Source organism: Gallinula chloropus, assembly GCF_964237585.1.
Source record: "Gallinula chloropus genome assembly, chromosome: 5".
Taxonomy (NCBI): Eukaryota; Metazoa; Chordata; class Aves; order Gruiformes; family Rallidae; genus Gallinula; species Gallinula chloropus.
This window is the reverse complement of record NC_140090.1, coordinates 17,206,418-17,234,336: the sequence shown is the minus strand read 5'-3', so window position 1 is coordinate 17,234,336 and position 27,919 is coordinate 17,206,418. Positions and strand designations below refer to the sequence as shown.

Genomic DNA, 27,919 nt, shown 5'->3' with positions numbered 1-27,919 from the left:
CTCAGCCACTAAGCCACTTTCTGGCTTTAACTCAAACTCAGGGTCATCTTTTGCTTCACGTAGCTTCAGATTGAGGACTGGCTTACAAACAGGAGCCTCCTCGAAGCCTGAACTTCGAGCTGTCCTGGGAACTGTTGCTGGAGTGCATCTTGGTGCCCTCTTGCTCATGGGACGAGTCAGGACTGCAGTGCCTGCTGTCTCCCACATACTTCCCCCACTCACACCGAGATGTTTCCATCCTGTAGATACCTCCAGCCAAGCCTCCCAGTGGATACACTGAAGCCAACCCCATGACGGAGTATTTCCACGATGGCGTAAGCGACGACCTGGCCTTGTTTCCCCCTCACGTTAGCGTCAGCCCCAGGGAGCACGACTTTGGTTGCTGTGTGCCACTACACAAGGTAGAACCACTTCCTCTCTGCGTGACCAACCACACCAAGGGGAAGATCACTGTTGCCTGGACTCCGAGCCGTGGCAGTGCCTTCCAAGTGAACCCTGAAATCTGTGACATCCCACCTCTGAAGTCTTCAGCCTTCCGTGTCCTTTTCCAGCCCACTCAGCTCAACAGTCTCTATGCAGCAGAGCTGGAAGGTTTTGCCTTCTACAAGGTTAGTAGGAATTACTAGGACCGGTTTCCAGAGAGGGCCTGGTGAAAGGCTGTAGGCTAAAGACTTTTGGGGGAGTTAAAATTCCAAAGGAATCTTTTCTTTTGAGTTTGTCAAACTGTTACCTTCACCAACTCCTTTGGATGCTGTTTTGATACACTGGTGGGTTGAAATTTCTCCTTCATCTGTGTCCTGGCAAAGATAAATCAGCAAAGGAAGCCACAGCTCATCATACAAACAGTTGCACTTGCTTTTACACCCAGAGAATGTGAAGTAATGCACACCTCCCTAAAAGAGGAACTGCTGTGAATTGCACACTTCTGGTGTAGATGGGAGCCTGCACAGGGATGGTGGATGTGGCCTGGGTGCTGAGCAGTAACTTAGTTTTTGTGTCTGGCCCTTAAGTAAAGGTACATCCCTGCAGACTCTTCTCCCATGTGGTGTGGGATTCACATCACACATCCTGCATTTGCAGGAGTTTCAGCAGCCAGAAACTCCCCGGTAGGTCAGAAAGTCTTCATTCCATTGCTTATTGCTAGTGTGGAGGGTATCTAGGAGTAACCTTAGAGTCAGGAGTTTCTTAGGCTCAGGTAAAAGACAGATGATTCGTTTCAGTGCCTCACCATTAAGTGCTAACTTTAGCATATGCAAGTATCTCAAACTGCACTTGAGTGTCTGTAGACCCTCCTTCCCTAAGGCAGCCCTTGTAGTTTCACAGAATAGCTTACAAGTCACTCAGTGGTCTTTTGGGTCTGAAATACAGCTTTTGGGGAAAGCAGCACTCCTATTCCTCATTCAGCAGGGGAAAAATCAATGTCACTGAAACTACCACTGCAATTGTACAAGTGCTTGAGGGTACCTTGCCACACTCCCTCCCCACACACGCTCCGTTCTGTCCCTTGCATACCTGCAGGTGCTGAGACACTACAGCAACATTAAAGAGGATGCCACCATCTGTCCATCCTGGTGCCTGACTGTCAGGCTGAGAGCCCACACGTATGAAGCAGGACGGGAGCACTTCATTCCACAGTACATCCTGGATGTCCCCAAGGTGTGTAACTGGCTGACCTCTGGGTCTTTGCAGAGATGCTCAGTGTTTACCTCTGAAGTCCTTGCTTCGTCTCCTATTGCACCACCCTGAGATGTGACTCAGGTGGTTTCTAATGGTGGGGAGACTCCTGCTCTGGTACAGAGGTAGGATGCCTTTTCTCCTGCATTAGTTTCCCAGCCTCCAGTGGGTCAGGTTGCATTGAGCGTCTTATTAGCTCTGAGAGGAAAGCTGTTGGCATCTCCTTCCTTTCTGTTTAAGTGGACATAGAACCTGACAAGGGTCAGATCCAGAAGCCTCAGACACTCTGCATGCACTTGAGCTAATGGAAGGTGGCACAAAGAATGTATGCTTATGGAAGAGAAGTGGTAACAAACTAGAGTGAAAGTCTCCCTGACTCTTCCTGCTGTTTCTGTAGCACAGGAAGTATTTTTCCTGAGGTAAACTGAGATCTGCCCCTAGAAAGCAGGAATAGTTTTGAGAACTTCTTAAAAATCTCCTCAGCTAGTTCAGGACACACAGCCAGAGACCTGGGGCAAATTCCAGCCTGCTGGAATTCTTAATCCAGGAGTTCACTATCCATGCAGAGACTGCAGGCCCCAGCAAGCAGCTCACTTTTTGGATGAACAGAAAGCATGGCATGGCGTAAGCAAAGTAGCTTCACTGGTCCCATTACCCTGTGAAAGACCAGGGCCACTGTGGGAAGGGAAAAGACCCTAATTTGTACACCCTTGGGTGATTTCTGCTCTTTCCTTGAAGAGAAACACTAAGTTCTCCATGGACTCAGGAACCTGGAATTAAACATAGTGAAAGCTTTTTCTTTAACCTGGCTTTCTAAACCAAATGCAAACAACCCTTCTTGCTTGTCTCCACCAGGCTTTTCCTCCTGTGACCCCTAACACTGATACCTACTGCAGTATGCTGCTCTTGAACAAGGGCACCTCACTGATAACCTTCAGCGTGAACCAAGCCTCCTGTCCCTCTGTGTTGCTCAAGCCCTGCTCAGGACACGTCATTCCAGGAGGCCACCAGATTTTCTTTCTCTCCACTCGCCCAGTGAACACAGTCTCACAGCAGCATGTCCTGCCTTTGCAGCTGAACTCTTGTCCTGGATACACCAAGGTAGGGAGAGAGATGATGGGGAAGGTTTGTTCCCTTGTAGTCTTCCCTTGTCACGGTGACCTGCACTTTGACCCTGTTACATCTCCTAGAGGTTAGTTTGGATTTCTCCTATTTGGAAATAGGAAGGAAATAACGTTTTCGATTTTTAAAGTGGGGGCAACATTCCAGATAGAAGGTGCTTGTGGTGCCAAACATCCTGTAACCCTCATTCCCTTGTGTTTCCATCTTCTGGAATGCACTACACTATGCTCAGAGCCATCCTTGACAGCACAACCTAAAGTCCTTCCCCTCCTCTTCTAGCCTCAGCTTTTTCTTGCTTTCCTCTTGGAAGGGACAACATCTTTGGAAGGCCCTTCCAGAGGTAGCTGAGGCTTCTAGCTAATGTCTGTTACTTTTCCCTTTATTCCACAGGAGATTGCTCTCCAGAGTTGTGGGGAGTCCCTTCTTTTGCTTTTAGAAGGTGATGGAATTCTCTACTTCAAGCCTGTTTATAAAGGGACCTCCTCTACACGAATGTATACCATAAAAAACTGCACAAGGCTACCCATGGTTTTCACGTGGAAAATCCATCAGTCTGACAGCAAGATCCTGTCTGTCAGCCCCTCTGCAGGGATGCTCCAGCCCTATGAAGCCATGGTAAGTTGAAGTTCTACCCAAGTTACATTCTGCTCTCTACAGTACAACTGTAGAGCATTTAGAGTGGGAATGTGAGGGGTGCCAATCGTTTCGTCATCAATGCCAAAGTTGGAGAATACCAGTCAGTGTCAGCCTGGGTTGCTAGCCAGCATCTGCTGTCATGCTGGGTCCCACAATGTGGATTTACCCAAACATGACTACAACCTCCCTGGCTACAGGACTAAATGAGTCTAAAACAGGCACTAGATAGTGACACCCTGAGTGGGCCTGGGCATTAACACAGCAGCAACTCCGTTGTGCACCGGGAGATGTTACTAGACAGAGGACAAATGAGACCATGAGAGGGTTTATGATGCTCTTCTGTTCTCCCACCTGGAAATTCAGGTTTTAAACTTTTACTGTATACCCTGAGTGGATTTTTTTGAGAGTAGTAAGGGTTAATGTATCTCCACAGCCTGGCTTAGGTATCTGAATGTGCGTTCCCAGTGTGAACCTTTGGTACAGGCAGAGATGGTGAAGGGCTGAAGTGAGGGTGTCCCTGGCGTTGTCTGTAGAGGATTCAGTTAGCTGTAATGGATGAAGAGGCTGCACACTGAGTGCAGCCATTGTGGTGCCTAGGCTTGGCTCTGGCCTAGAGCTCCTGTGATGCTCTCCTTCCCTCTTGTGATTTCAGGCTCAGGCGTGGACGTTCACTCCTGACAAGGAGACCAAGTACCTGCTGCGAGCTGTGGTGTTTGTGAGCAGGACAAGCCCAGACCCCACGTCTCCCAAAAGTGTCCGTTATGCCTTACGAATTGTTGGAGAGGGGGTGCTGAGCACCATCAGGGTAAGAAACTGGGTAGCAGGGTGGGGTACTAGGGTGGGATGGGGGTCATGGGTTTCCCCATTACAACCAGTAAGGATTTACAGCAAAATTCCCAGACGTTGCTTTCAGGGGAGATGACAGAGCTGATTCTGGCAGCCTAATGGCAACAGCGTGATGAAATGTCCCACCAGTTCAAACGTGATGTGCCTGAATCCTCTCAGATCTCTCTTAAGTTCTCTGTTCCAGACTGAACATAGCAAGCCATTTGGCTCCTTGGGACTCCCAGCTCTCTCCCCTCATTCTGTTTGCTCCATTCTCCATTAGTTCTGCTGTCAGTCCAGTTTCTAAGTGTCCTGGACCAGTCAAGGTTGTGTGGCAACAATGTAGGTCGCCTCCTATTGTCTGCAGATCTGTGCAGATGCCTTTATTTTCAGGCTAATAAAATAATATTTTGTAAGTCAACATCTTTGAGGTGTTTAGTCACTATAAGTGACGTGTGTGGATGACTTCCCAAAAGAGAGGGGGATTCTTGGTACCATCACAGAAGGACTGGCAGAGCTCAGCCCTTGGGCCAAGTGCAGCTGACCAGCTAGTCTCCTCACACCCCTGAAGGTGCTGTATCTAACCCAGCAAGCAGCCAAAATAACAGTAGGAGAAAGCATTTGCAGGACAGATTGAGCCCTGTTAGAACATCTTCCAGGACACACCAGGCCCTACACAAAGCTGGGAGCCCTTTGCCCTGCGCTGTGTGTGCCAGGGGATCAGCACGTGGCTACGCTCAACGTGTAACAGTGACCTTTGCACGGCGGGTTTGGATTCCAGGCAGAAACGGAGCACCTGGACCTTGGGAACCTTCTGGTTGGTGAGCCACAAAGCTGCAGCCTTGTGCTGCTAAATGATGGGATCTGTTCTGTGAAGTACGTCCTCAGCGTGGAACAACACATCACTGGGCCTTGCGACCCCAAGGAGGTCCGCAGCGATCCGCTGGGTACTGTAAGGGAATTACCATGGGGTGGGGCCTTGTTCTCTTTTCTAGCATAAACTTGGAGGTTGTGCTGCTAGCTAGCTGGCTTCCATCTATTCCCTGAAGGGCATTAAGATATCTGTCTTGTGCGTGGTAGAAATATGCTTGGGAAGGCGTGAGGTAATCTCCATAAGTGGTACAGCACAAGGCTGGGTACCACGTGGTAGAGACTTTGCACTGTGATGATAACTTTGCCAAATGTCTCTCTGGAAACAGAAGTAGCTTCCTCTTCCCATCACTTGGTCAAAAATATCTGTGCTTGTGTTTGAAGTTTGTGTGTGTGATTCTGAGAAGACACAAAACAGGCAACATTTTGGGTGTTGGGTTTTTTTTTTTTACATTTACTAAGGACAGAAGGAAATGGTTTGCATGGCCCATTAGATTGTTACATTTTAAAGATCTTGAAGCACATATAATTAAGCCAGAACAGGGGAGAACAAATGTTGGAAGACTCCTCAGAGAGAATTTCCACCCTTATAACCCCTTATAACCCAGTGGTAAGGCGGTTACCCAGACCCTGGATGTAGAAGGAAGACAGCCAAAGGTGACAGGGGGTTATGTCACTGAGCACAGTGCTAGTAAGATGATGGTTAGGTGCCTGTGTAGGTGCTTGTGCTTTGCTAAGGATGTGAAGGCTCTTTTGCATGGCCATGCACAGATGTGCAGAGAGGCTGATTAAATACTCCAGCCTGTGTGAGTGTGATTTACATCACCTCATGCATGTGCTGAAGGAAGACAGCCTTCAATGATTGTGAAGGGTCTGCTCTTCTGCTTAGGGATGTGCTACAGGTGACTTGTCTTGCTGGAGAAAGCATAACCCAGAGCCTGACAATTGAAGTTAGTTCAATTTGAACCTTAAAATAAAATGCAATTTCTCAGCAAAGAAGGGAGATAAACAAGGGAGCTTCTGAGAAGGTGTTGGACCACAACTCTTGGCTCCTTTTCTAGAGGACCACCCTTTTGGGGAAGTTCCTTGCCCCTTGCTGGCCAAAGGCAGCGTTGGGTACTCCCAATGAGCTGCCTGCAGTCGTAGTCTGGGAATCCCAACTTCAACGCTTGGAGCTGATCCTAATGGTTAGGCACAGGCTTTGGGACCTGCGTGCTGAACACACATGTGGTGTAAGAGAGATCAGTGATGCCAAAACCTCACATCACCTCTTTTCCCCTTCAGCTTTAGAGCTGGAACATTCTAGAGGGACAGTCCCCGCCAGGTCAAAAGCTTTTCTCCGACTGACAGTCAGGCCAGCCCGTCGGATGGATTACACCTGGTCAATCAAATACACTGTCTGCACGCCCACAGGTAAGAGATGGGTATTTGGGGAAAACCATTCCCTCCCAACAGAGTAGCCTGTGCCATAGCAGGCTGAGCTGCACAGCACCCAGTGTGAGTCCTGCCTGAATAAATCCTCGTCACAGCCAGATCCTGCATGCTGCCTCCTTTTTGTTGCATCTTTTGGGGTCAGATAGGATTAAAACACAGAAAGTTAAAGCTCCAAGTTTCCTGAAGCTGTGGTCACAAGATTCCCTGCTCCTCAGCACGATCCTAGATTTTGTGTGTCATGAAAGATGCTTCATGCAACCAGCCGTATGCAGCTGGGGTCCTGGGTTGGTCCCTGGAGGAGGAAGAATGCAGCTGAACTAGAAAAGGCATGGAGGAGGGCAATAAGGATGTTCAGAAGTGAGGAACACCATTTGTATGAGAAGAGACCAGTCAGACAAGGAGTTTCCAGACTAGAAAGTGGGTAACAGCAATGCCACAGGAACAGCGTGGAGAACACAAGATATAAACAACTGTTTGTGATTTGTTTCAGTATAACCAAGGGGCATGCCATCAAATGACCATACTGTGGGCTTAAATGAAAAATAGGGGGTTCACATAACGCAGAACTAAACTGTAAATACATCATTGAAAAGGATCATATTCATAGGTGACCTCTAAATGCAGAAGTCAAGGTACAACTTAGAGGTCAGAGGGTTTAGAAACGGCCAAACAAAAGACTGTACAAGCCCTATTCTTTCTTTCTTTGGTCTAGCTGGGGCTCTCTTCCTTCTATTGTCCCAGACAACTGCCCCTTAATGATGCATGACTACTTTTTGGTGTTTCTTTCTCTCCCAAGCTACAGATCTTGCAAGCACAGAAAAGGAGACGCAGCCCCTCTGCTGCATTGTAGCAACAGGCACCTACCCAACTTTCTGCATCACAGACGCCTGTTCAGCAGGCAGTGCCAGTGGTATCAGCAGGCTGTACCTCTGGAAGCTCTTTTCCTTGGACACACTGAATGAGTACTTGGAGAGAGACCCAGCTCCCAGCGAGCTCACTTACAGAGTTCCCACAAGGCACAGGTGAGATGAGATGGTCAGAAGATCTTTCCATCCTTCACATGAGCCAGATAGAGATGCTGTGGCCATTGACTTGTGTTGCAGCTCTCTGTTCACAGAATATTAGGACTTTGAAGGGACCTCAAAGGCTCATCTAGTCCAACCTCTCTGCCAGAGCAGGATCACACAGACTAAATCCCACAGGAATGCATCCAGGCAGGTTTGAGTGTCTCCAGAGAAAGAGACTCCACAGCCTCTCTGGGCAGCCTGTCCCAGTGCTCAGTCACCCACACAGTAAAAAAGTTCCTCCTTATATTCCCATTCCATCTTAGTTGTTGCAGGCAGTTGCTCACCCTCACTTCTCTAGAGAGGAGCCACAGAAACAAAGAATAATTTGATTGCAATGGACCTCTCAAAGACTCTCGTTGGTCTAACCCCACGTTCAAAGCAGAGACAGCTAGGTCATGTTGCCCAGATCCTTGTCCAGCTCAGTGCTGAGTATCTCCAAGAGGCAGGAGACACAGCTTTTCTGGTCACCTGATGCCAGTGTTTGTCCCCCTTAATGGTAAAAACGTTTTCTCTAATATCTCATGGGAGCATCTTGTGTTGGAACTCGTGCAGCTGCTGTCCCTCAGCCCTTGCTTCATAAGGCTGAGCAAACCCAGGTCTCTTAGTTGCTCCTTGTCAGTAATGTCCTTCAGCCCTCAGCCATCCTGGTCCTTCTGCTCCAGTATGTCAGTGACTTTCTTGTACTGGGGTGCCAAAAAGAGGCCTCAGCTAAGCAGGACTGTCTCTATCATTAGGTATATATAAAAGGTTTTTTTGGAAAAACTCGAAAGTCCTGTCTTGTGCCCAGTATCCTTTCTCCCAAAAGTGCCAAGAACACAAGGTCAGGGAAGAATTTTAAGAAGAACCACAGTATAGCATGGCCCTTTCCCTGTCATGCCCTACCAGCCCTTCTTCCTGTCTCAGTTTAATCTCTCATTTCTTTCCTGTGACCAGCACATGCTTGATCCCTCCAGTGCACACCCCTCTCTTGCTGGATTTCAACTTTGGGGCTGCCCCAATAGGCTCAGAGCCTACCCTAGTGATGCTCCTGCTGGCAAACAAGGGTGCAGTGCCTGTGGAGTGGTGAGTGGTGCTTGCTGGAGCTCAGCCTTTTTTTGGGGGCAGGGAGGGGAGGTCTTGACTGGGGGTATGGAAATGCTCATGAGGCCATGAGACATCTGCAAATTAGCAGGGTGGGCTTTGTGGGTGCAGCTTGTTTTGTGGAGCTGTGACTGAGATCAGTTGGTGGGTCTGGGTGGGGAAACAAGCAAAGAAGGGGAGAGTTCTGCAGGTCAGACTGGGTGAAACATGATGTGTCCACTAGCTGGGCTGTGCCTGGCTGGCCTCAGAGAAGTTGTTTGTGCGTGTTGCTGACCAGCTGACTGGTTCCCCAGGGCCTTCCTGTTTCCTTCTGATCAGAAGGTGGACGTGGAACACTGGGCAGAGGATGCTGAGTTTAGCCCCCTTGAGCTGCACCAGATGAGAGTTGAGGATAACCACCTCTTCAGTGTTTCCCCAAAGTCAGGAAAACTTCTTCCAGGACAGGAGGAATCTGTCCAGCTCTCACACAGGTGATGGCAACTTCCTGTGTGCTCTGACATGACATCAGAGTCCCCTGTGTCCCCTGGATTCCTTCCCTTCACGTGCCCCTTGTAGAGCAGAGACTGGGCAAGTGAAAAGCCCCAAAGTTTCTCTTCCTCAGGGGAAAGTAGTTAATGTCCTTCAAGGCTGCAGTGCAAAAGGTGTTTAGTGTGACATGCTGGGGACACTGGTCTGCCCTGACCTGATGCTTGAGGACACAAACAAGATGCTGCCCTTCCTGTGGGTTTGATTATACACTGAAATCCTTATTTCTGTCACCAGCTAGAGCTGCTAGCCTTTATCTGCCTGGGGAGGTATGAAAACACCCGAATACCTCCCCTTGTGCAGCAGACCTGATCTGGGAAGTACTGGCATTTTGAATGGCATCAGCCTGGAAACTTGGGTGCTTAAATTGGTGGATGACTAAAATCAACACTGCATGACTCAAACACAACTGCTCCCCTCCCTCTCAGTGCCCCTTATGCAACAGTGACTCTTTAGCTGGGAAGTGAATTGTCTCTAATGCACCATTCCTGATTCTATTACCCTGGGCACAAGGTTGATTTTTAATGCTTTTCCCTCTCTCCTTTCTCACTGCCAGACATGATTTCATCGGCACCGACCACCTCCCTGTCCTGCTGAAGGTTTCCTATGGCCATGAGATTCTGGTAAGGTAGCAGGTATCTCTAGCTTCTGTTTGCAGAAGAGCAGGAGGTAGGAACTGGATGAAAAGGTGTTTTCCCAGAAGCTGTGCTGCACCCAGGGTGCTGAGGCCTTCCCCTGGAATCAGCACTGATCCAGCAGTAACACAGGGGCAAGCAGAGATGGAAAGCTGACATCCTGACAGAGCCATGGTTCTGGCATAGTGTGATGGGGCAGAGCACTGGCAAAATGGCCCTTGGATGTAGCATCTGCTGGTTTCCCCAGCAAAAGGAGGAGGATTTGTGTTTTATTGGTGGTATTAGTGCAGAATTGCTGCTTCTTCCAAACCAGCTCAAGTCCAAAGCAGCTCACCTGGGATTTACAGTCTCTGTGTGCCTCCCACACTCACATGTCCCTCACAGACAGGGTTTCTGTGCTTGTGTCCCCTCGCTCCACCTGCCTCACCATGAGTGCTCCCACGCAGTGATCCTGGGTTTTAGCTCTGCAACCCACCCTACTTCTCTCATACGCAACTGTCCTGAACTGCCCCACCTCATCAGCTCCCTGTGCTCTTCAACCCCCCCTTGAATGTTCTTTCCTCCGGAAGTATCACCTGCACTGGCGGTGGCCTGGAGACACGCTGTGCTGGCACAGAGTGACAGAGCATCTTCCAGCTGTGCAGGCAGCTGCTTCCCCAGGCTCAGGAGGTACTCCCTACACTCCTGGTTGGCTGTTCTTGCCGCAGCCCTGGTGTATTTGTCCACCCACTTACCAATGGTGGAGGTTCTCCCTGCTTCACTGCTTCCTGAAGCATCACAGAGCTGACCTGTGGTGTGTTTTCCATGAGCATTTCCTCAGGCTTGGAACTAATTTTTCTCTCTCTCCCTCTCTCAAACTGTCAGTTAGAGTCAAAGTCACCTTGTGCTCTGCCGGGCACAGCTCATGCCCGGCTGAGCCTTCCTGTCTGTCTCTGAAGTTTCCTATGAGACCATTGTGTTCACACATCTCTCTTATTTTTCTTTTCTTTCAGGACTGTTGTCAGCTGAAAATCCAACCCTTTGACCAAGCTGTTCAAACAGTGGCTTAACTGTGCCTTCCCTCAAAGCCCTTGGCCAGGCTCCCTGTGCTCTGCCTGCCTGGCACAATCCTGAGAGTGGATATGAGCATTTCACCAGCTGGACAGTGAGAGAATAGTCTTTGGAGCACCAGAAGCCCAAAGGGGACACATTCTCCCTTGCCACATAGCCAGTGCCTTTGGTGCCTTCCTGAGGGCACCACCCTGCCTCGCACTGTCACTGTAGCAGGACCTGAAAAAGCAGGGAGTTGGGGAGGAAGGAGGGGGCTGGGGATGCTGAAAGACTCGAGGATGAGCTGGATTTGTGGCAACAGGAGGCTAGTCCAGAGACCTGAAGCAGTGCAGGGCGTCACAACCTGTGGGGATGCACAGTGATGGTGATGAATTGCTAGTATCAGGAACTAGAAATGGAAGAGGCTCCTTCTTCTGCAAAGAGAGCAATGTTGGGCCTGAACACACTGTACCTTAATTCATTTCAGTCCTGGCATGAGCACAGAGCTGCCAGACCCCATGGCAGAGACTGTCCTAAGCATCCTCACTTGCCTGGGTTGAACAGATCCTCACCTAGGGACCTGGTGAAATACAAAGAACATGTACTAACCTTCAGGGAAGCAAATGCCCCAAAGTTAAATTTTGGAACCCTGAAAGTTAAGCTTTGGAAATATGAGAAAGCAACAATAAGCCGAGGTGGAGACCATAGGACTGGGGCATTGCCTGGTCATTCTGTCAAATTCCATTGCCTGGCTGTGGAGTGGAATGCTAGCCATCTGCAAGCCAGTGCATGATTTTTTGGGGGGGTCCAAACTTGATCTCTTTGATGGCTCTACCCATGTGGATACATTTTGACCTTCCACTCCTCTGCTTCCCCAACGGAGCCTGTCTGCTTCACCCTCAGGATGAGCTCCCTCTCCATTACTCCTTCCCCACTCAGTGGCCACCTTTCAGTCCCGTGTTGACTGGATTTATAGGCACTTGGAAGGAGCCAAACTGATTTCCTATTGGCAATAATTCTTCTGGCAGCAGGACAAAACTTCTGTGGGACTTGTGTGTTACCCACTCTCTTATGCTGGAGAGAAATGAGGTCTCCTGCTGCCTCGTGTTCTCACGGGTTGCCCTTTGCCTCGTCACCACAGCCTTCCCATAGGAATGCAGCTGTGACCTTGTGCTTGGAGCTCTGGCATAGTTTTGCCAGACAGAATCTGCAGCTCTCAGCAGTTTTAGCAGGAAAAGCCCAGCTGGCTGCAGGTGTTGCAGGGTGAGGTAGGCTGGTTCCCAAAACTTGCTGGAGAAAGAGGCTGGACCTCAGGCAGAATCCCCTAACACACTGGATCCATAAACTGGAAGTGTTTGCACCTTGTAGCTGCTAATTAGGTGTTGTGAGATGTTGTCACCTGCAGCTCACATCCTCTGGGCAGCTCTCCTCCCCAGGGAATCTGGCATCTTCCTCTCCTGCTCTAAGTCCTCGCTGCAGGACAGAGTCTGTGCACTCTGCAAGGGGAACTGGTTGCAGCAGCTCTTCCCTGTTCTCTCCCTTTAACTGATAGCTCGCTAATCATTGCATCCAGTGTCAATGGAAACTGATAGGGTTTGTTCTCAGCAGTTGTGGTCTGGTGGAATCTGGGATGGCTTTTTGGCTCGAGTTATGTAAATGTGCCTTTCACTCCCAAGGCTTGGGAAGGTTTCTGTCCCTTTCCCCTTACAACTTGAACCTGTCAGCTTTTGTCCTTCTATGTGCACTTCATCTGGCTTGCTGAGGCCCTCAGGAGGCTGAATGCTCATGTAATGCTTTGGAAAGGTTGTACGTGGGGCCTTGTTAGCATTGTGTTTCTAGTCCTCTATCCTTCCTCACTCTCCTTGTGGAGCTGAACTGGAGTGGGTTGCTTTAGAGGAACCAGCACTCTGCTCTTTTTTTTTTTTTCAAGCATCTGGTACTGGATCTCCTGCAGGTGTCTGTCCAAGGCCTCCACAAGTGTCACAAACATCCTCTCCATCCTCTGCACATGTACTTTAAAATATCTGTGGTTTAGGCTTAGCTAATTATGAACTGCAACAACGTTAGCTCCCTCCAGCCCAAGCAGAGACATCACCAACTCTGTCACTGCATTGCAGCCTCTGTCTCTCGGTACACAGCTCAGGGGTGCTTTGGGGCTATCCCTGCGGTTACGAGTCCTCTCTAGCCTGATGGCAGCTCTCTCAAAATGCAGAGTCCTGTGCCTCTTCCCTGTGATGAAATAGCTTTATAAATCTCTCCATTTTACTTTGCTAACAATATATTGTTGATCGCTACTTGGTCACTTAAAATTCAGCTGGGATCTTCTTGCAGATTTTGGACCGTGAAATGTATTATTGGAGCAGGATGTTTCCCAGAGTGAGGACATCCAGATGGTCCTTTACAAGATGAGGCCGTTACTTCCCTAAAATCCTGTCTTTCCAAAGGACTTGGCCATCACATCTGCACACTCTCCTATGTACCGTCCAGACACTTTCATTCATGGAGAATCTCTACCATACAATTTCAAAAAGAAGCACTGAGGCTGGTGCCTAACATGGCAGGGAGAAAAGTCCCTTCTCAACAAGCAAAGTACTGGCTCTCAGAGAAGAGACAACAGTTGAGAAGGCTCTCCATCTCCTTGCTTTTTTCCTTAGGATACACTGTCCTGGTGTTACCGACACCCGCAGCAGTGTTGGCCTCAGCTCGCAAACCCCATGGGAGCCCTTGCGTGGTGGTTAGTGGTGGAGCTCAGGCCCTGTGAGAAACTGCTGCCTTTCTTCCCACTGCAGCTCGACTTCAGCGGCCTGACGGTGGAGCAGGACCAGCCGTACATTCATTTTGCATCCACTGAGCACCAATTCGCACCCGTTGCCGTCGGGACCTCCCCCACGCAGGTGAGCATCCTGGGGCCAAGCCCAACAACAGCAAGCGTGGGGAAGGAGCAGGTGTTGCTGCATCCCAAGTGTCTGAGGCACTTCCCAGGAAAGGGAATGGCCTCTGTGGAAAGTGCCACAGCAAAATTTTGAGCTGAGTTGTAAGGAGAGCCCGAACGTGCAGCTGGGATGGCAGCAGGGACAGTACCTCTCACCATGTCCAATTTGACAGGGTTTGGTGTTCGCTCTGGCCAGAAGCCTTGTGAGGTGTCTTGGGCTGTTCCCTTATTCTCTTGCATTGGATGGGAGTGAAAATGTGTGTAGCTGCTCCAGGCACTCTGGGAAGAAATCCTTTCTTTTTCTTTTTCTTTTTTTTTTTTTGTAAATTAATTAAACTTCTTTAAACACTTATTCAGCAGAAAGGCAGCTTTGATTCTGTTCTGCCTAATTTACTTGGGAAATGAGCAAGTCTGAATTGAATTAAGATCACTTTAATACGAGTGGGTTTGCGTTTCAAGTAATCTGCTTTACAGTGATCCCTTTAGCTAATTTGTATTAATTTTCTCCTAACTGAATTCACAGGGCACCTCTTGGAGAGGCATTGTAGTTATCAATGTACATAGGCTGAGATAAACCTTCGGCACGGTCTCCTGTCACTCGGTGATAAATCCTGACACTATGAGGCTTCCTTGTTCTTAGGACACAAGCTGACTAATTAATTATTAATGCTTATCGGAGTCCTCTGGGGATGTGTTAACTAGTTTAACTTGTGCATGGTATAACAAGCACTGCTTGCTCCGACTCACTTCAGATTTATGAGCTCTACAATGGTGGCTCTGTGCCTGTGAGGTTTGAGGTTCAGCTGGACAACATCATGAGGATCCAGAAGGAGAATTTTCAGCATCCTGTGTTTGTCTGCCTAACTCCTAGAGGAGAAATCCTCCCTGGCACAACAGGTTACATTGAGTGGATCTTCTCACCACTGGAAGCTAGAACATACCTGGTAAGACCTATCCAGAAACAGCTTATTTCTGTTGTTGTGTGCCTAAAACTGTTTAGATTTCCCACTGATGGTTGGGCTGGGTCATGCTGCAGTTGAATTGAGCTCCATTCCTCTAAGAAGCAAAGTAAATGAGTGGCTGGTCTGGTCATGAAATGGAGCAGATAAATTTTTATCTCACAAGTTTCTTCTTGCCAAAGAACAGATTTCTTCCACAACCAGACTCATTCCAGTATATATTTTTCAAGGATCAGACAGTGACCAGGGATCAGTATCTGATCGGATCGGTGGTTCGTTGTTGGCCTCTAGTAGCTTCCATGAAAGAGACTGAAGTCATTGTCCTTTATCACGGCGCTGTACACGGCTGCAGCCCTTTGGAAATGGCTTTCCCAAAGACTTCTGCCCTAGGCTGCAGCAGGCAGGCTGAGATAGAGCTGAAGCACTGCTTACTGCCCCACTCTGTGGTGCATGCATGGAAAAATAACTAAATTTTACTTAAAACTTCAACTCTTGCTCCGAGAGGGAGTATCTGCCCATCTCATACAATATCTGGCTAATTGACTACTGAGCCAGCTTTCCTGGGTTAGCAGGGAAGGCTGAGACCTGAAAGAGCAAAAAAGGCTGGATTTCTCTTCATCTGCGTGTGTGGCATAATTAGACCAGTCCCTTTGCAAGTAAACGAGCTTATTGCACATCTCCCCCAAACATGACTCTGGACTTAAAGCTCTTATCTTGTCTGAGGCAGGTTGAAGTTCCCATCCACATCCTGGGGGGAGAATCAGCTCTGATTACCTTCCAGGGAGTAGGCTATGATCCAAACACTGTAGGAGAGACTGCCCCATCCAGCGAAGCTTTGCCTCCTTCAGTCTTTGCAGGTTCTACCAAGCTAACTGTGCCCGGGCAGGTAAGTCCATTACTGATGTGAGCAATGTGATTAGTCCAGAAATGTGTTGAGAGAGATTGAAATACACAAGAGGCCATGTCTAACAGTCATCTGTGTTGCAGGAGAGTACATTTGCCATGAGATAGAGCAAGAAACATCCCTTCTAGCAGGTCAACTAGAGCCTAGCTCATAAAAGCAGTTGTTGTGAAAGGTACCTGCCTTCCAGCATGCTGCTTCCACTGCCATTAGAACCAAATAGGCTTTAGGGGTTGACTATGTTCTGAATTTTTGTATTAAAAGTTCCCCCCAGCCCCATCCCAGCTACCTTTCTCATTTGCAGCTCCAGCACCTTGTTCTCTGGTAATGCATTCACAAAAAAGAGCATTCAGCAGGTGCTTGTTTGGCCTGGCTAGGGCTGGCCTCTCAGCCTGGACAAGCTGTTCTTAAACTCAGCCACAGATCCCAGTGTAGTGGATCACCATTAAGCAGCACCAGCGGAAGCATAATCCAGGCAGGTAAAGGATTCATCCTGTGTGACACCAGCGTGCCTACCTTGGAGCCCAGCCACAGCTACATAAGCTCTTTGGCTTCCAGCAGTGCGATTGCATTCCCAAGTAAAGCATAAAGATGGTGATTAAAAGCCTGTCTGGGGCTGCCAAGGAAGATGCCGTTCCACAGGGCTCTGTTGTCTGTAACCAAGTGTCATTAGCTTCTCTAATGATCAGGATAATTAATTAGAGTGCCTTGTGAACGAGACAGACTAGCAGCATGCCCAAAGCAAGGTGCAGAGGAACTCATTCAGGTTGATAAAGATTTTGCCCAAGCATGCCCCCCATGTGATTGCCCACTGCAGGGGGAAAGGACTTGGACCACAAGTGTTGCAGAGAGGTTCCTGGTGCTACTGGTCCTCTGTGGTCCTGAGACCCTCTCCTGCCCCAGCACAAGCATTATGCTCTATTCACTGCTCACTGGAACCCACTGCAACAGGGCTGTCCTCTCACAGCCAAGAGTCATCGTGACCAGAACAAAAATGAGAGGAACACAACGCTCCCTCGAGCTGTTGTGGTGAAGGTACCTTGATAGTACCATCTAGAAATTGCTGGGGAACCTGAAGAGGACTCTGTGACTGTCTTTCTCCAGCGGCCACATCCCATCTTCCTTCACCGCTGTTCCTCCTGGTTTCCCCTTGCTTCCCACAGGCAGCTGCCTTGTCACACCACAGGATTTGCTTTGGAAGCATCCCAGAGGGCACCAAAGCCAGCAGATTTGTGTTTCTCAACAGTATCTCGGAGAGCAAGGCTGCTGCGTTTGCCTGGCGGATCAGCCCCTGGAAAGACGAGGGGGTGAGTCCTTCCTTCGCTTTCCTCTGCAGCCTTTTGCCCGTCTCTGTTGTGCCACAAAGGAACCTTCTGCTTGCAACCACACAGTCAGAAACAATGCTAGGGACTTGGCTTTTGTACTAGCTGATGGAAGGACAGGGCAGAGAAAGTGAAGGCAAGTGGGGGGAGAGAAATTCAGAAGGGGAATCTGAAGACTTCAGGGAGGACACATGAAACTAGAACTACAGCAAGCTGTAATCATCCTTGGGACTCTGTCTACCAGCAAAGTCCATAGTCCTTCTCTGAATACACCAGCTTGATTTCTCTCATGCCACATACCTCTGAGAAGGGGAGGGATTTCCCACATTCCTGTTTCCTGCAAAAAGAAGGCACATGGAAAGGTCCCAGGACAGTGAAAAAGTAAAAAACCTCCTCTGTGGCTTTTTTTTTTTTTCCCCAGGTGTTGGAGGTTGCTCCAGAGTCAGGGGTTGTGCAGCCCGGAGAGAGCATCCCCTGCTTCATCACACTGCGACCTTCAGGGAGTCCTTCCATCTACAGCATAGATTTGGTGTGTGAGGTGAGACCCAAGAGGTACCTGTGTATCACCATCCCCTGGGCATGTCGCTGCAGTTCCCAAATGGATGGTCCCAGTAGTCACCTGCCCACTGCTTCCAGCCAAAGGACTCCTCCTTTGCTCCATAATGATGGCCAGTGCTTCTCATCACTGTAGACACTGAGCTTCATGCCTTCTGATGCTTTGTGTCTCTGTGTGGCTCATGACATGAGGTGTAATTGTGCAACACGTGGCTTTGGGAGTTGCACCCAGCAACTACAATCCATGGTTGGAGTGGGACTGGTTTTCAGTGGTGCCAGAGACTTGGCTGTCTGTAACAAGCAAGTCTTACTGCTTTAACACTGTTCAGGGCACAGATCTGCAATAGTGTCCCTCTGGATGCTTTCCAGGTGTCCTTTGGCAGGGGATTGTCTCTTCACTGTATAAGTCTCACAGTAGTGCTGTTCTCTCCCCTTCCTGCCACTGGAAGACATGGGAAGGGAGCGGGCTCTGACTGTGACCCTCCTGGAAGGAAGGAGTGGATGACAGGAAGGACTTGAACCAGAGGCTGTGTCACATGCAGCTCCTTTCTAGACCTACTCCCCCGATCATGGTTTGCTTGATAGGTATACATCCAGGAGTCCCTGGTTCAGTACAAGAAGGACCTGCAGGAGTGGGAAAGGGAAAAGGAACGGCAGGCAGTGGAATTCACCATCACAGAGAAGGACCTTGGGACTAAGAAGAAGCCAAAGTCAGCTGCAGGGGTAAGTGCTAGCCAGAACTTTACACCAGCTTAGCTCAGCTCAGAACAGCAGCCAGGTGTCAACAAGAAACATTCTTTAAGAAAACCTAGACAAGCTGTTAAGAGGACAGGAGGCTCTGATCTACTCAAGGTCTCATAGCTAGTTTGTGGATAGTGGAAAAGGAGATCTTGGTTGCTAGCCAGAAATCCTTTTGAGAGAGGGAATGGCAGGTGGGGCACTTGGAATTAAAATTCTCTTTCTAATCACCTGAGAAACTCTGAATTTGCTAACAATCATCTGGAATTTGGAAGTGCATAAGAAGCCTTGAAAAAAAAAACCAAAACAAAAACTCCCACCAAAAACCAAAACAGTGGCTCTGGGAACAGATGGTTGGATTTTAACCATGAATAAACACTGGAGAGAAATGTGTAACCCACATAAAGAATGTGGCCTGAGTGAAGAATGGGAGGATGAGATCACTGGCTCTCAGCTGGGACAAAATAAAACAAAGTCCTGGACTCTTCTTCTTCCCTGTCTTCCCTGCACTGTCATTTCTCTTCTTTTCTTTTTTTCCTTTTCTTTTTAGAGGTTATCAAGTTCTGAGACAGAAAATCTTCCTGAACCTTCAGCTGTGATCAGGAAATACAAGGTAGGTCAGGCCCGTCCCCCATAAGTAGAATCAGAGTGACTGCTTTAACCAAGAGGCAGCTGCTGGGTGTCACAGCGTGGGAGCCTGGGCAGGGAGCACAGCAGCATTTGTAGCTTCAAGGCTTTGGGAGACAGACTGTTTGGAGGAGACAGAATCAGACAGTCTGGCTGTGTCCTGTGGGCAGTAACTTTCCAGCTGAGGTGGCCAAGCAATGAAATTGGATCCAAACACACCCCGTGACTGGAGAGTGGGGGAGAGGTTTTGAATAAACAGAGAAGATGCACATGGGCAGAGCAGTCGGTACCTGGACTGGTTTGACACTGGGGCTGTAATGGAAGTGTGCCATGAGGGAAAGCAGACCCTGGCATGGTGCAGGCTTTGTCCTCAGAGTGCTGTGCCGCCAAAGGAGAAGGGCAGGGGCTGCCTCGATTGAAGGGAGTTGGACTTGATCCTTATGGGTCCCTTCCCATAATATCCCCAACTTGGGATATTCTGTGATTAAATCTTAACAGCTCAATTTGCTTAAAAGCTCAATTTGCAGACTGTCTGCCCTGTGCTGTTACCTGTGACCAGCGATGCCATTTGAGGCATTCACTGGGATGAACATGAGAGTAGTTGGGGAAAAGTAAAAAAAGCTTAATTTAGTCGTCCAAGATTTTATCTCCTGGTGACAATTTGGAGCCTGAAATGACCTGCTCTGTCTGTGTCAGGAGAGGTGAAGGCCTCTGGCCTCATTCCCAGAGGCTGGATGGCTGGGTCTCAAAGGTCACTGACGTCCTGGGATGCCTGAGGGCTTTTCCAGAGCTGGTGGTATCCCTCTGGCTCAGGCTTCTGGACTATTCCTGTCTTAAGAAACTTCCCCCAAACTAACTGCTGGTAATGCAACTCTGACCTGGCCCACATAGTGTATCTGGAGTCGGTTTCCCGTCCCTGGTTTCCCTCCAGGCTTGGGGGAAAGTTTCTGCATGTGTTCTTGCACATCCCATCTCCCACAGCATTCCTGGTGTGCTTGGAAGAGTGGGAGACAGTCTCTCACTGTTCCCCAGGGATGGACTGGAGCCTAACAGCCCCAAGGGCCCTGGGAAGACCCTGAATCCTGGCTGACACTCAAGGTTGGTTCACTAGGCATCATAGACAGAGTGGACCTGATCATGGCTGCTCATGGGGGTCCTGCAGTGCAAAGATCATTTTGACCCTGACTTCTGTCCAGGATCTGGTGGCTCTGGCAGCTGGGCTTTCCAGTTCTCATGCAGTGCTCACACCTACACCAGCCTACCTGTGGCCAAAGAAGCAGCTAAGTACCTGCCACTTCTTTCTCTCTGACAGACATTACCCCCTGTTAAAAACCACCCTATGCCCAATCTGCCAGCTGGACACTTCCAGAGGAGGCTGCTGTTGGACAAAGAAGCCAGCCGGGTGTGGGTCAAACCAGAGCCTCCCAAGCCTGTCCTCTTACACCTTGGTGTGACAGCCAGATTCTGCTCCACTGAGGACTTCTTCAATAACTTCACCTCGGACTTCCCCAAACACTTCTTGTCCTGGTAAGAGATCCAGCTTTTTGGAGTGACATCTTCACCTGAGCCAGGGCTGTCCATGCTGTGATAGCACTGAATTTGGAGCTCTGCTCTGCTCCTCTCCAGCACCTCCGTATCAGGCAAGAGGGGCTTCGCTTTCCCCAGCATTAGCTGACGTGACCTGTTTCTCTCCCTCCCTCAAAAAGAAGGTTCTGTCAGACCTCAGTGTTCCTCTCACCACAGTTGTCATGACTGCAGCTGCTCCCTCTCCTCCTCCACTGGCACCCCGCACCGCTCCCCTCTTGCCTGCAGTGCTGCTTGGGTAGTTCGGGTCAGTCGTGCTGCAGCTGATGGAACAACTCCTCCTTTCCCAGCCCTTTCAGCCACCAGCCCTTGGAGAGCATGTTTGAGGATGGGAGCAGGGACAGAGACAGGATGGACATGGACCCCAAATGGCTGTCCCTGGCTGCTGCTTCCAAACAGGAGCTGCAGATAGTGACTGACACACTCACAGGTGTCATCAGGTGGGTGTTGCTTTACCCGGTTTGGAGCCCCTGCCCCTGAGTGTGTGCAGCGTAGTCAGCCCTCTGCTAATTCCAGAGGGGTCTGGGCACTCCTGCTGCACCAGAGTGGGGGATTCTGCCTGCCAAAGGTTGCCCTGGGGATACCGAGCTCAGGAGTCCTGGTGTGACAGCTAGAGGCAGGGTCTTGCTCCTCAGTTTGGGGATGGGCCTATCTCTGCATAGGGAACAGTGTCACTTCCCAGGAGCCAGCACACTCTGCCTGCCATGATCTTGGGAACAGGCTGCACTGGGATTCACCTGGTTTGTCTGCCAGCTGCAGCAATTTAAGAAGTGGTGCTGGGGAGGGAAAGGTAGTTTCCTTAGTTTGGGCCATCTTGCTGCCTCGTTTAAGCCCAGAAAGCAAGAAGAGATGGACTGAAGGTTGACATCAGCCAGGGTTTTCCTCTGATTTGTACTGTCTTGTAATGACCTGCATGACCCCAGTGGATATCTGATTTTCTAGGACTCGTTCCTTATTTTCCTCCTTCCAGCAACCTCTTGCAGAGCACTCAGTTCCATGATGCAGTGAGAAGAAGCCTGGATGAGCCCATTCCATATTTCTCCCAGTTCCAGCAGAAAGAATCAGTAGAACTCCAGGGCGGGAGGCAGTGCTCCACGGTACCCTCCAGGGTCTCTGCTTCCCCAGATCTTTACCCTGAGAAGGATGGAGAGAGAAGAGAAATGAGGCAGGAAGCCTCTCCCAACAATGATTTGCTGGAGTCTTGGGAGAGGATGAGTGAGAGTTTGCAGCAGGAGATGATGAGCAGGTGAGGAAGAACTTGCATGAAGGGCAAGAGCTGCGTGTGCAGGAGAGCCATGGCAGCACATCACCCATCCAGAATCCCATTTCTGCTTCTGCCCTGAGGCATTTCTGCTGGAGTGTTCAGTGTGCTCTGGGTGGAAATGGATGTGAGCCCACCTAGCCACCCTCTCCTGAGCGCAGGTTTGCTGTGTCCTGGGGCTGAGCTCTGGGCAGCACCAGGATGCTGCTGGTGATGCTCCTGGCCACGTTAGGTGTTGGAGTACAAGGGGTGCTTACCTTTACCTTTTATTTTGTCCTGGGGTATTTCATCACCTTGCGTTTGCTGTGGCTACAGCCCTGCACGCTGCTGCAGGCCACATGCAAAAATACAAATGATGGGATAGCTTGGAGGAAGGGCCCAGTGAAACCACAGCCACCCAGCTTGGTCTGAGGCCAGGGCCTGCCAGCCCGTGGCAGTACTGGGAGAAGGGTCAGCACCCCATTGCTCAAGTCTTTAGTTCATTGGCCTCAGCGTGTAGAAAACAGTGTGTGCTCCACTGCTGTGCCTGGTGCCTCCGGGGAGGAGTCCCAGCAGCCTGCCTTATCTGCTTTCTGATAGCTGTCCTCTGCCTGTCCTTTTGTCCCTCCAGGCAGCCGGCCTTTGGGAACCTGGTGGAGCTGGTGCTCAGCAACACGCTGCAGAACATCCTGATCGAAGCCAGCCGTGGGGAGGTGATGCTGACAGCCCGGCCCAGGGTCATGGCTCTGCCCCCCAGCCCTTCCCGAAGGTAGCAGAGCCTATCTGTGCTGTGGTGGGGGACAGGACCTGTCCTAAATGCCAGGCTGAAGCATGGCCCGTGTTCTAGACCACATGGGTTACCTGAGTCACTGCCTATTGATGCCAAGGCTGCCTGTACAAAAGGGGGAATCCACTCCCAAAGCCTCTGCCCCTTCCTGTCTTGTCCTGAGCCACAGACTGATGGTGGTAGCGGTACAGCCTTTCTGCAGGCACAAGATCTTCATGCAGCTCTGGGGCAGAGCCTCATGAGAAAAGACCTGGCAGAAGGGGTGCCCTGAGGCACTGGAAAGCCTGGCACAGGGAGGGTCCCTTAGGAAATGTGGTCAGGGTGCAGGCAGCACCAAGAGCAGAAAGCAAGCAAAGCTAACGTGGTCCAAGATCATGTGGGACCTTGCTAGGTTGAGGGAACAGCTGCTGCTGAGGAAGCAGGTTGGAAGCTGAGGGCAAAGCATAAGGATTTGCCCCAGCTTGGAGAGAAGTGTGGGGAGATGGGATTGAGAGAGGGTTGTTGGACAGAGATGTCATCTGCAGAGCTGCAGTAGTCTTTGTCAAGATGGTAAGTGTTCCCTGTGATCCCCCAGGGAGGGATGATTGCCTGGAAGGAGGCTGCAGCAGGCTGCACTCTCCCCACCCCAAAAGCAATCTCTTCTCCTTCAGAGTCACCAATCCAGCACCCCCACCCTCAAGAGCATAGCTGCTGGGCATTGTGCTGTGCACATCAAGTCTCTCCATTCTTCATCCCAACCCTGTGATGTCCAGAGCAACTCTGATCCCCCCACACTGTGACCTGAGCTCAGCATTTTGTCTGCCAAGAAGGTATGTCTGATTATGTCCTCAGCTCCAATTTGAATCCCCTGGCAACTCCACAGCAGAGTTTTTGAGATCCCTCTGTGGCTGGCGACATCATCGGAGGACCTGGACCCACACCACCATCTGGACAACCACCGTGCCTGTTCCTGCTGGGACAGGAGTGGAGTTTGCTTTGAAATGTAGCTGAGGAAGGACTCTCAGCTGAGCACTGAGCTACTGAGCTGACAGCAGTAGGACACAGGTACTGAATCTTCCTCCCTCCTTGCTCTGGTGGCTGCTGCAGGTCCCACATGCTGCATCCCAGCCCAAGAGAGCGGCTGCAGCACCGTGGAGCACACTGCAACCCAATAAAGGAGCTTGGCCTCTGGGCAGACGGACACCGCCTGTGACATACAGATGATCGATGCATCTGGGGTTGCGAGCACCCTGGAGAAGCTCTGCCCTTCCCAGGGGCAGGCTCTGCAAGGCTCTCACTGGGGCAGGGGATGCTCAGGGCTGGCCCAAGCAGCGGGAGGGTGCCGCTGCGAAGGAGCGGCGTTTGTCACAGCCGGGAGGTGGCGGTGTTAGTTGTGACAAATCCCGGTGCCAGCGCAGAGCTGAGCCTGGGGCTGGGCGCCGGCTTTGCAGCATCTCCCCTCTTCTGCAGCCCTGCTATGAGCTCACGGTAGGGATGCAGCTGGCGTGGGTCCCCCCAACCCCCTTCTGCCCCGGGTTCCCCGTGCCAGCCCGCAGCCACGACCAGGGCTGCTCTTTGTCTCCTGGCAGCCTCAGAGGAGACCAGGCATGAGGATCTGCAGAGGGATTTTGCCCTCCTTGGCAGAGGGCGGGTGCCTGCTGTGCCTGGGGGTGCTGCAGCTCACCCGGCACCACCCCAGCACTCAGGTCTCTGCAGGAGCCCTGCGTGCGTAACCAGTACTGAGCCCCAGGGCCAAGCTGTTCCTGTTGTTTGAGATGATGGAGCAAAGGCACTGCCAGCTCCCGAGCTCAGCCTGGGTGCCTGGGGCCTTCACGTGGGTCCTGGGTCTTCTCATGAGAAGTGCAGATCCTCTCCTCCCTCCCCACTGCTCTGGGTGCCTGGCCTCCTAGGTCACAGCAGCCTTTCTCTCTCCCTCTGGACTCTCCCTTCCTCCCCAGCAGCACCTGGCTGTTCAGCCCAGTTGGGGTGCCTGCCTGGTCTGGGCTCCTCGCTGGGGTTTGCTCACTACAGGTGCCCACTTCCTAAATGCGTGGTGCAGGCAGGGACAGGAGCCTCTCCTCTCTGTCTTCCTAAAGCAGGCTGAATCCAGCTGCCTGCAGCCCAGGGGTGGTGAGTTTGTCCATCCTCAGACCTGCTGCATGATCTGGTGTGCTCTAGACTGTATCAGTGCTAACTCCCCTGCCCTGTGGGATAGATGAGCTGACATGGGAAACACTGTGTGTAAGTCTGGTGTCACGCCCAGGAGTGAATGGATGGAGCCTGAGTGCAGAAGCAGGTGCAAGGAATGGTTCTGTTAGGGTTTGGTCACTGAAGCTCACATCCTTCCTGCTCTCCTGAGCTGTGGACTTGGAGGTAAGCAGACTGGCACTGCACCTGCCAGTTGAAGCATTATCAGGGGTAATTTCACTCCTCTGATTAGCATCACAGAGACTGTGCCTTCAGCAATGGCAGAGTCGGGGAACAAGAGGTTTGAGAGCTACCTGCACCACCTCAGCTCTCTGCAGGGGCTGTGAGGTGCTGTAGTGTCACCGCTCTTCTACGTCTTCTATGCTGCCTGCCCACCAGAACCACTCTGGGTGCACTGAGCAAAGCCAGGAGCAGCTTTTAAGTTGAGTTATGTTACAAATACACCCAGGACAGTCCCTTTCCCAGGTTGGGGAAATTCCTGCTCCTTCTTCTTGAGCTTGGAACAGCCCTTCAGCCCTGTTTTGTGGAAGACAGGGGTGAGACAGCAGCACCACCAGACCACAGTGGTAGGGTTCACAACCTCCTCCAGTGCTTCCCTGCTGCTTGTCCCCACACTTGGATCCTGGGGCCAGCAGCGAGGTGAAGGGCGAGAAGAGATGTGCAGCACTAGTGGGGAGGATTTGTCCCTGGGTAAGAGGCAGGGGGCAGTGGGTACCTGTTGCTGAAGGTGGAGGCAACAAGCCATAGGTCTAAAGCAGAGCCAGACCCCCAGCCCAGGTCCCAGAAGAGGGGGAAATCCCTGCCACTGCAAACCATGCTCTCTAAGCCCCACCTCTCACCCGGAGATACTGTAGATACAGGTGCTGCTCCTTCCTCCTAGCACCTGGGGGGTGAAGAGGGATGATGTTCCGTGGGGCCGGGTGGTTGGCCAGGCCGGGCTGCTGCAGGTGTATGGCCAGAGTGAGGATGGCAGAGTGGGAGCTCGCAGGCCCACGGCTCCCTCCCCTGTGCTGGCTGTCAGGACTGCTCAGGCAGTTAATGCCACACACAACAGGCCTTTTCTTCCTGGCTGTTAGTCCTGGCTCTTAGGGAGGGGTGAAATGGCCTTGGGGCAGGTGGGCAACAGAAGCTATCCTGAATCCCATTAAAACATTTAACACCCGCTGAATCGTCTCATTGTCTGGGAGATAAAGGGAAGGGAACAAAGCTCCTCTTGGTCTTACCTGCCAGGGTGTCTGCAAGGCTCTGCTGTCCCTTTGCAGCTGGGGGAGCCCGAATCCCACTCGGCACGGCCCTGTGCCCATGTAGGGAAGGTGGCAGTGCTAAGGGACAGTCTCCCAGGAGCACACAGTTGGGTCCCGTCCCTTCTTCCCCCGTACTGGGTATCAGGGAGGAACCTGGAGAGGTCCTGCCCTGGGTAGCTTGCAGTCTCTGTGCAGGCAGGGCCGAGTCTGGAGAATAACCTGTGAAAGTGATCCTCCCAAAACCCTGGGCAGAGACCCTTCACCCCTGGTCTCCTGTGGGTGAGATATGGGGCTTTGCTGGCTCAGGTGCGTGGCTTTGGTATTAGGGAACCGGGACTCTTTGGTCAGGGCACAAAGGTGGCTCCTGATGGGTATCAGATGCTCTGATGTAAGCTACTCACCCATCCCGGGACAGTGAGGCAGCACCAGCCCTCGGCTGCTGGGAGAGGAGGCTGAGCCCGCCCGCGCTGGGTCCAGCACTGCTCCATGTGGGAGCAGGGACTCGGTCCCAGCGCTGCACACCAGGCAAAAGCACACACTGGAGATGCCAGGGCTGGCGCAGGGGTAGATGTTCTCCAGGACAGCTGCCTGCTGCAGGGCACTCTGCAAGCTCAGGGGACCAGCTTTTCTCCCGTTCTTCATGGGGCAGCCCTCTGTTACCTGGAGTGTGATGGGGCCCTGCCCATGCAAGAGAGAGAGGCTGGGGAGAGAGACCATTTCGGAGGGAGCACATCGTCTTGGAGATGCCTGCTGGAACTACAGCAGCACCACTGCGGTGTTGGGGGATGGGTGTGGGGGTGTGTGTGGGGGTGTATATTCTGGCTTCTCTGGAAAGCAGGGGGACAAGCAGGCAGCCTATGCCAGGAGCCGCTGCTCCGCTCTGTGAGTGAGTCCTGCCTGACATGTTTCCGTGCCAGGAGAGGAGAAGCAGGCAGGCCCAAGCATCGGGGCTGTATGATGTCAAAAGGAGAGACAACATCATGTTTCCTCTTAGCACCACAACCCAGCACAGGGGTGGTTCTGCCTTTTGCTGGTGAAAGAGGATCTACTGGAGAAAGAGGATCAGTGTCACCAAGGCCAGCACGTTGGCATTGCTCCAGCTCGTCCCTGTGCCAGGCTTAGGGAGCCCCAGCCTGCAAGCAGGAGGGATGGAGCCCACCTTACAAAATCATGACTTTGAGAGACAGAAGTCTCCATGGAAGAAGAGTTGGGTGGCAGAGGCTGATGAGGATCTGCCACCGGCTGCTTACACTTGGGAATCCTTTTATGACAACTTCCAGCTCTGGAAAGGACAGGGGTGGCAGTTTCTAAAGTAGAACCAGGATACCCGCAGGTGTCTGCCGTGGGGGTTAAGCAGTGTTACCCCCTTCCCCACCCACAAACACACCCATCTACACAAACAAACACGCCAGTGCACTCGCACAAAGGAGCTTCTCCTGCCATCACAGCTGCACTTCATGCTCTGTTATCCAGGCGCTGCCAGTGCCAGAGTAACCTGGAGAGATAGCCCGGCTCCTGCTGGCTCTGGCTGAGATCGGCTGAGGACTCTCAGGGCTGACTAGTGTGGCTGGGTGCTGCAGGAGCATCTCTAAACTTCTCCCAGCCTCTGTGGGCTCTGCATGCGGCCCCCCAGAGCCAGCATGGGGGTGTCTGCACCAGTTACACCGCTGGGTAGTGATACAGCCTAGATGCAGGAGGGTGCTGTGACTCTGGGATGCAGTGACCCCATGGGGAGGTATGTGCACATGGAGCGAAACACATCCTGTTCTTGCGGCTGTGTTGGGAGAGCTGGCTCTGGGCCCATGTGGCTGTGCTGGAAGTGCTCCCAAAGAGAGCAATCAGAGGTGGTTTTGTCAAGCTCTGCTTTGTCACCCGGCTCAGAAGTCTGTGGGCTCTTCTAAATGAAGCGTGCATCATGCTGGGGCGCCCAAGGGGTCTTCAGCACG

The 27,919-nt window shown here is 51.3% G+C and overlaps 1 protein-coding gene across 1 annotated transcript in view; it reads left to right on the top strand.

Moving 5' to 3' along the window:
- CFAP65 (cilia and flagella associated protein 65) overlaps window positions 1-23,709 on the top strand; it is a 31,492-nt gene extending 7,783 nt beyond the window's left edge. The window contains exons 9-31 of the mRNA XM_084264459.1: window positions 246-608; window positions 1,519-1,656; window positions 2,530-2,775; window positions 3,187-3,411; window positions 4,085-4,237; window positions 5,039-5,204; window positions 6,412-6,540; window positions 7,358-7,583; window positions 8,562-8,690; window positions 9,002-9,178; window positions 9,790-9,856; window positions 13,687-13,791; window positions 14,582-14,773; window positions 15,516-15,674; window positions 16,853-16,996; window positions 17,433-17,549; window positions 18,152-18,289; window positions 18,855-18,917; window positions 20,244-20,458; window positions 20,806-20,955; window positions 21,486-21,761; window positions 22,387-22,524; window positions 23,193-23,709. Coding sequence (XP_084120585.1) covers window positions 246-608; window positions 1,519-1,656; window positions 2,530-2,775; window positions 3,187-3,411; window positions 4,085-4,237; window positions 5,039-5,204; window positions 6,412-6,540; window positions 7,358-7,583; window positions 8,562-8,690; window positions 9,002-9,178; window positions 9,790-9,856; window positions 13,687-13,791; window positions 14,582-14,773; window positions 15,516-15,674; window positions 16,853-16,996; window positions 17,433-17,549; window positions 18,152-18,289; window positions 18,855-18,917; window positions 20,244-20,458; window positions 20,806-20,955; window positions 21,486-21,761; window positions 22,387-22,524; window positions 23,193-23,229 — 3,753 coding nt within the window. The 3' untranslated portion in view covers window positions 23,230-23,709. The remainder of the gene's footprint in view (window positions 1-245; window positions 609-1,518; window positions 1,657-2,529; window positions 2,776-3,186; window positions 3,412-4,084; window positions 4,238-5,038; window positions 5,205-6,411; window positions 6,541-7,357; window positions 7,584-8,561; window positions 8,691-9,001; window positions 9,179-9,789; window positions 9,857-13,686; window positions 13,792-14,581; window positions 14,774-15,515; window positions 15,675-16,852; window positions 16,997-17,432; window positions 17,550-18,151; window positions 18,290-18,854; window positions 18,918-20,243; window positions 20,459-20,805; window positions 20,956-21,485; window positions 21,762-22,386; window positions 22,525-23,192) is intronic.
- The last annotated feature ends 4,210 nt before the right edge of the window (window positions 23,710-27,919 follow it).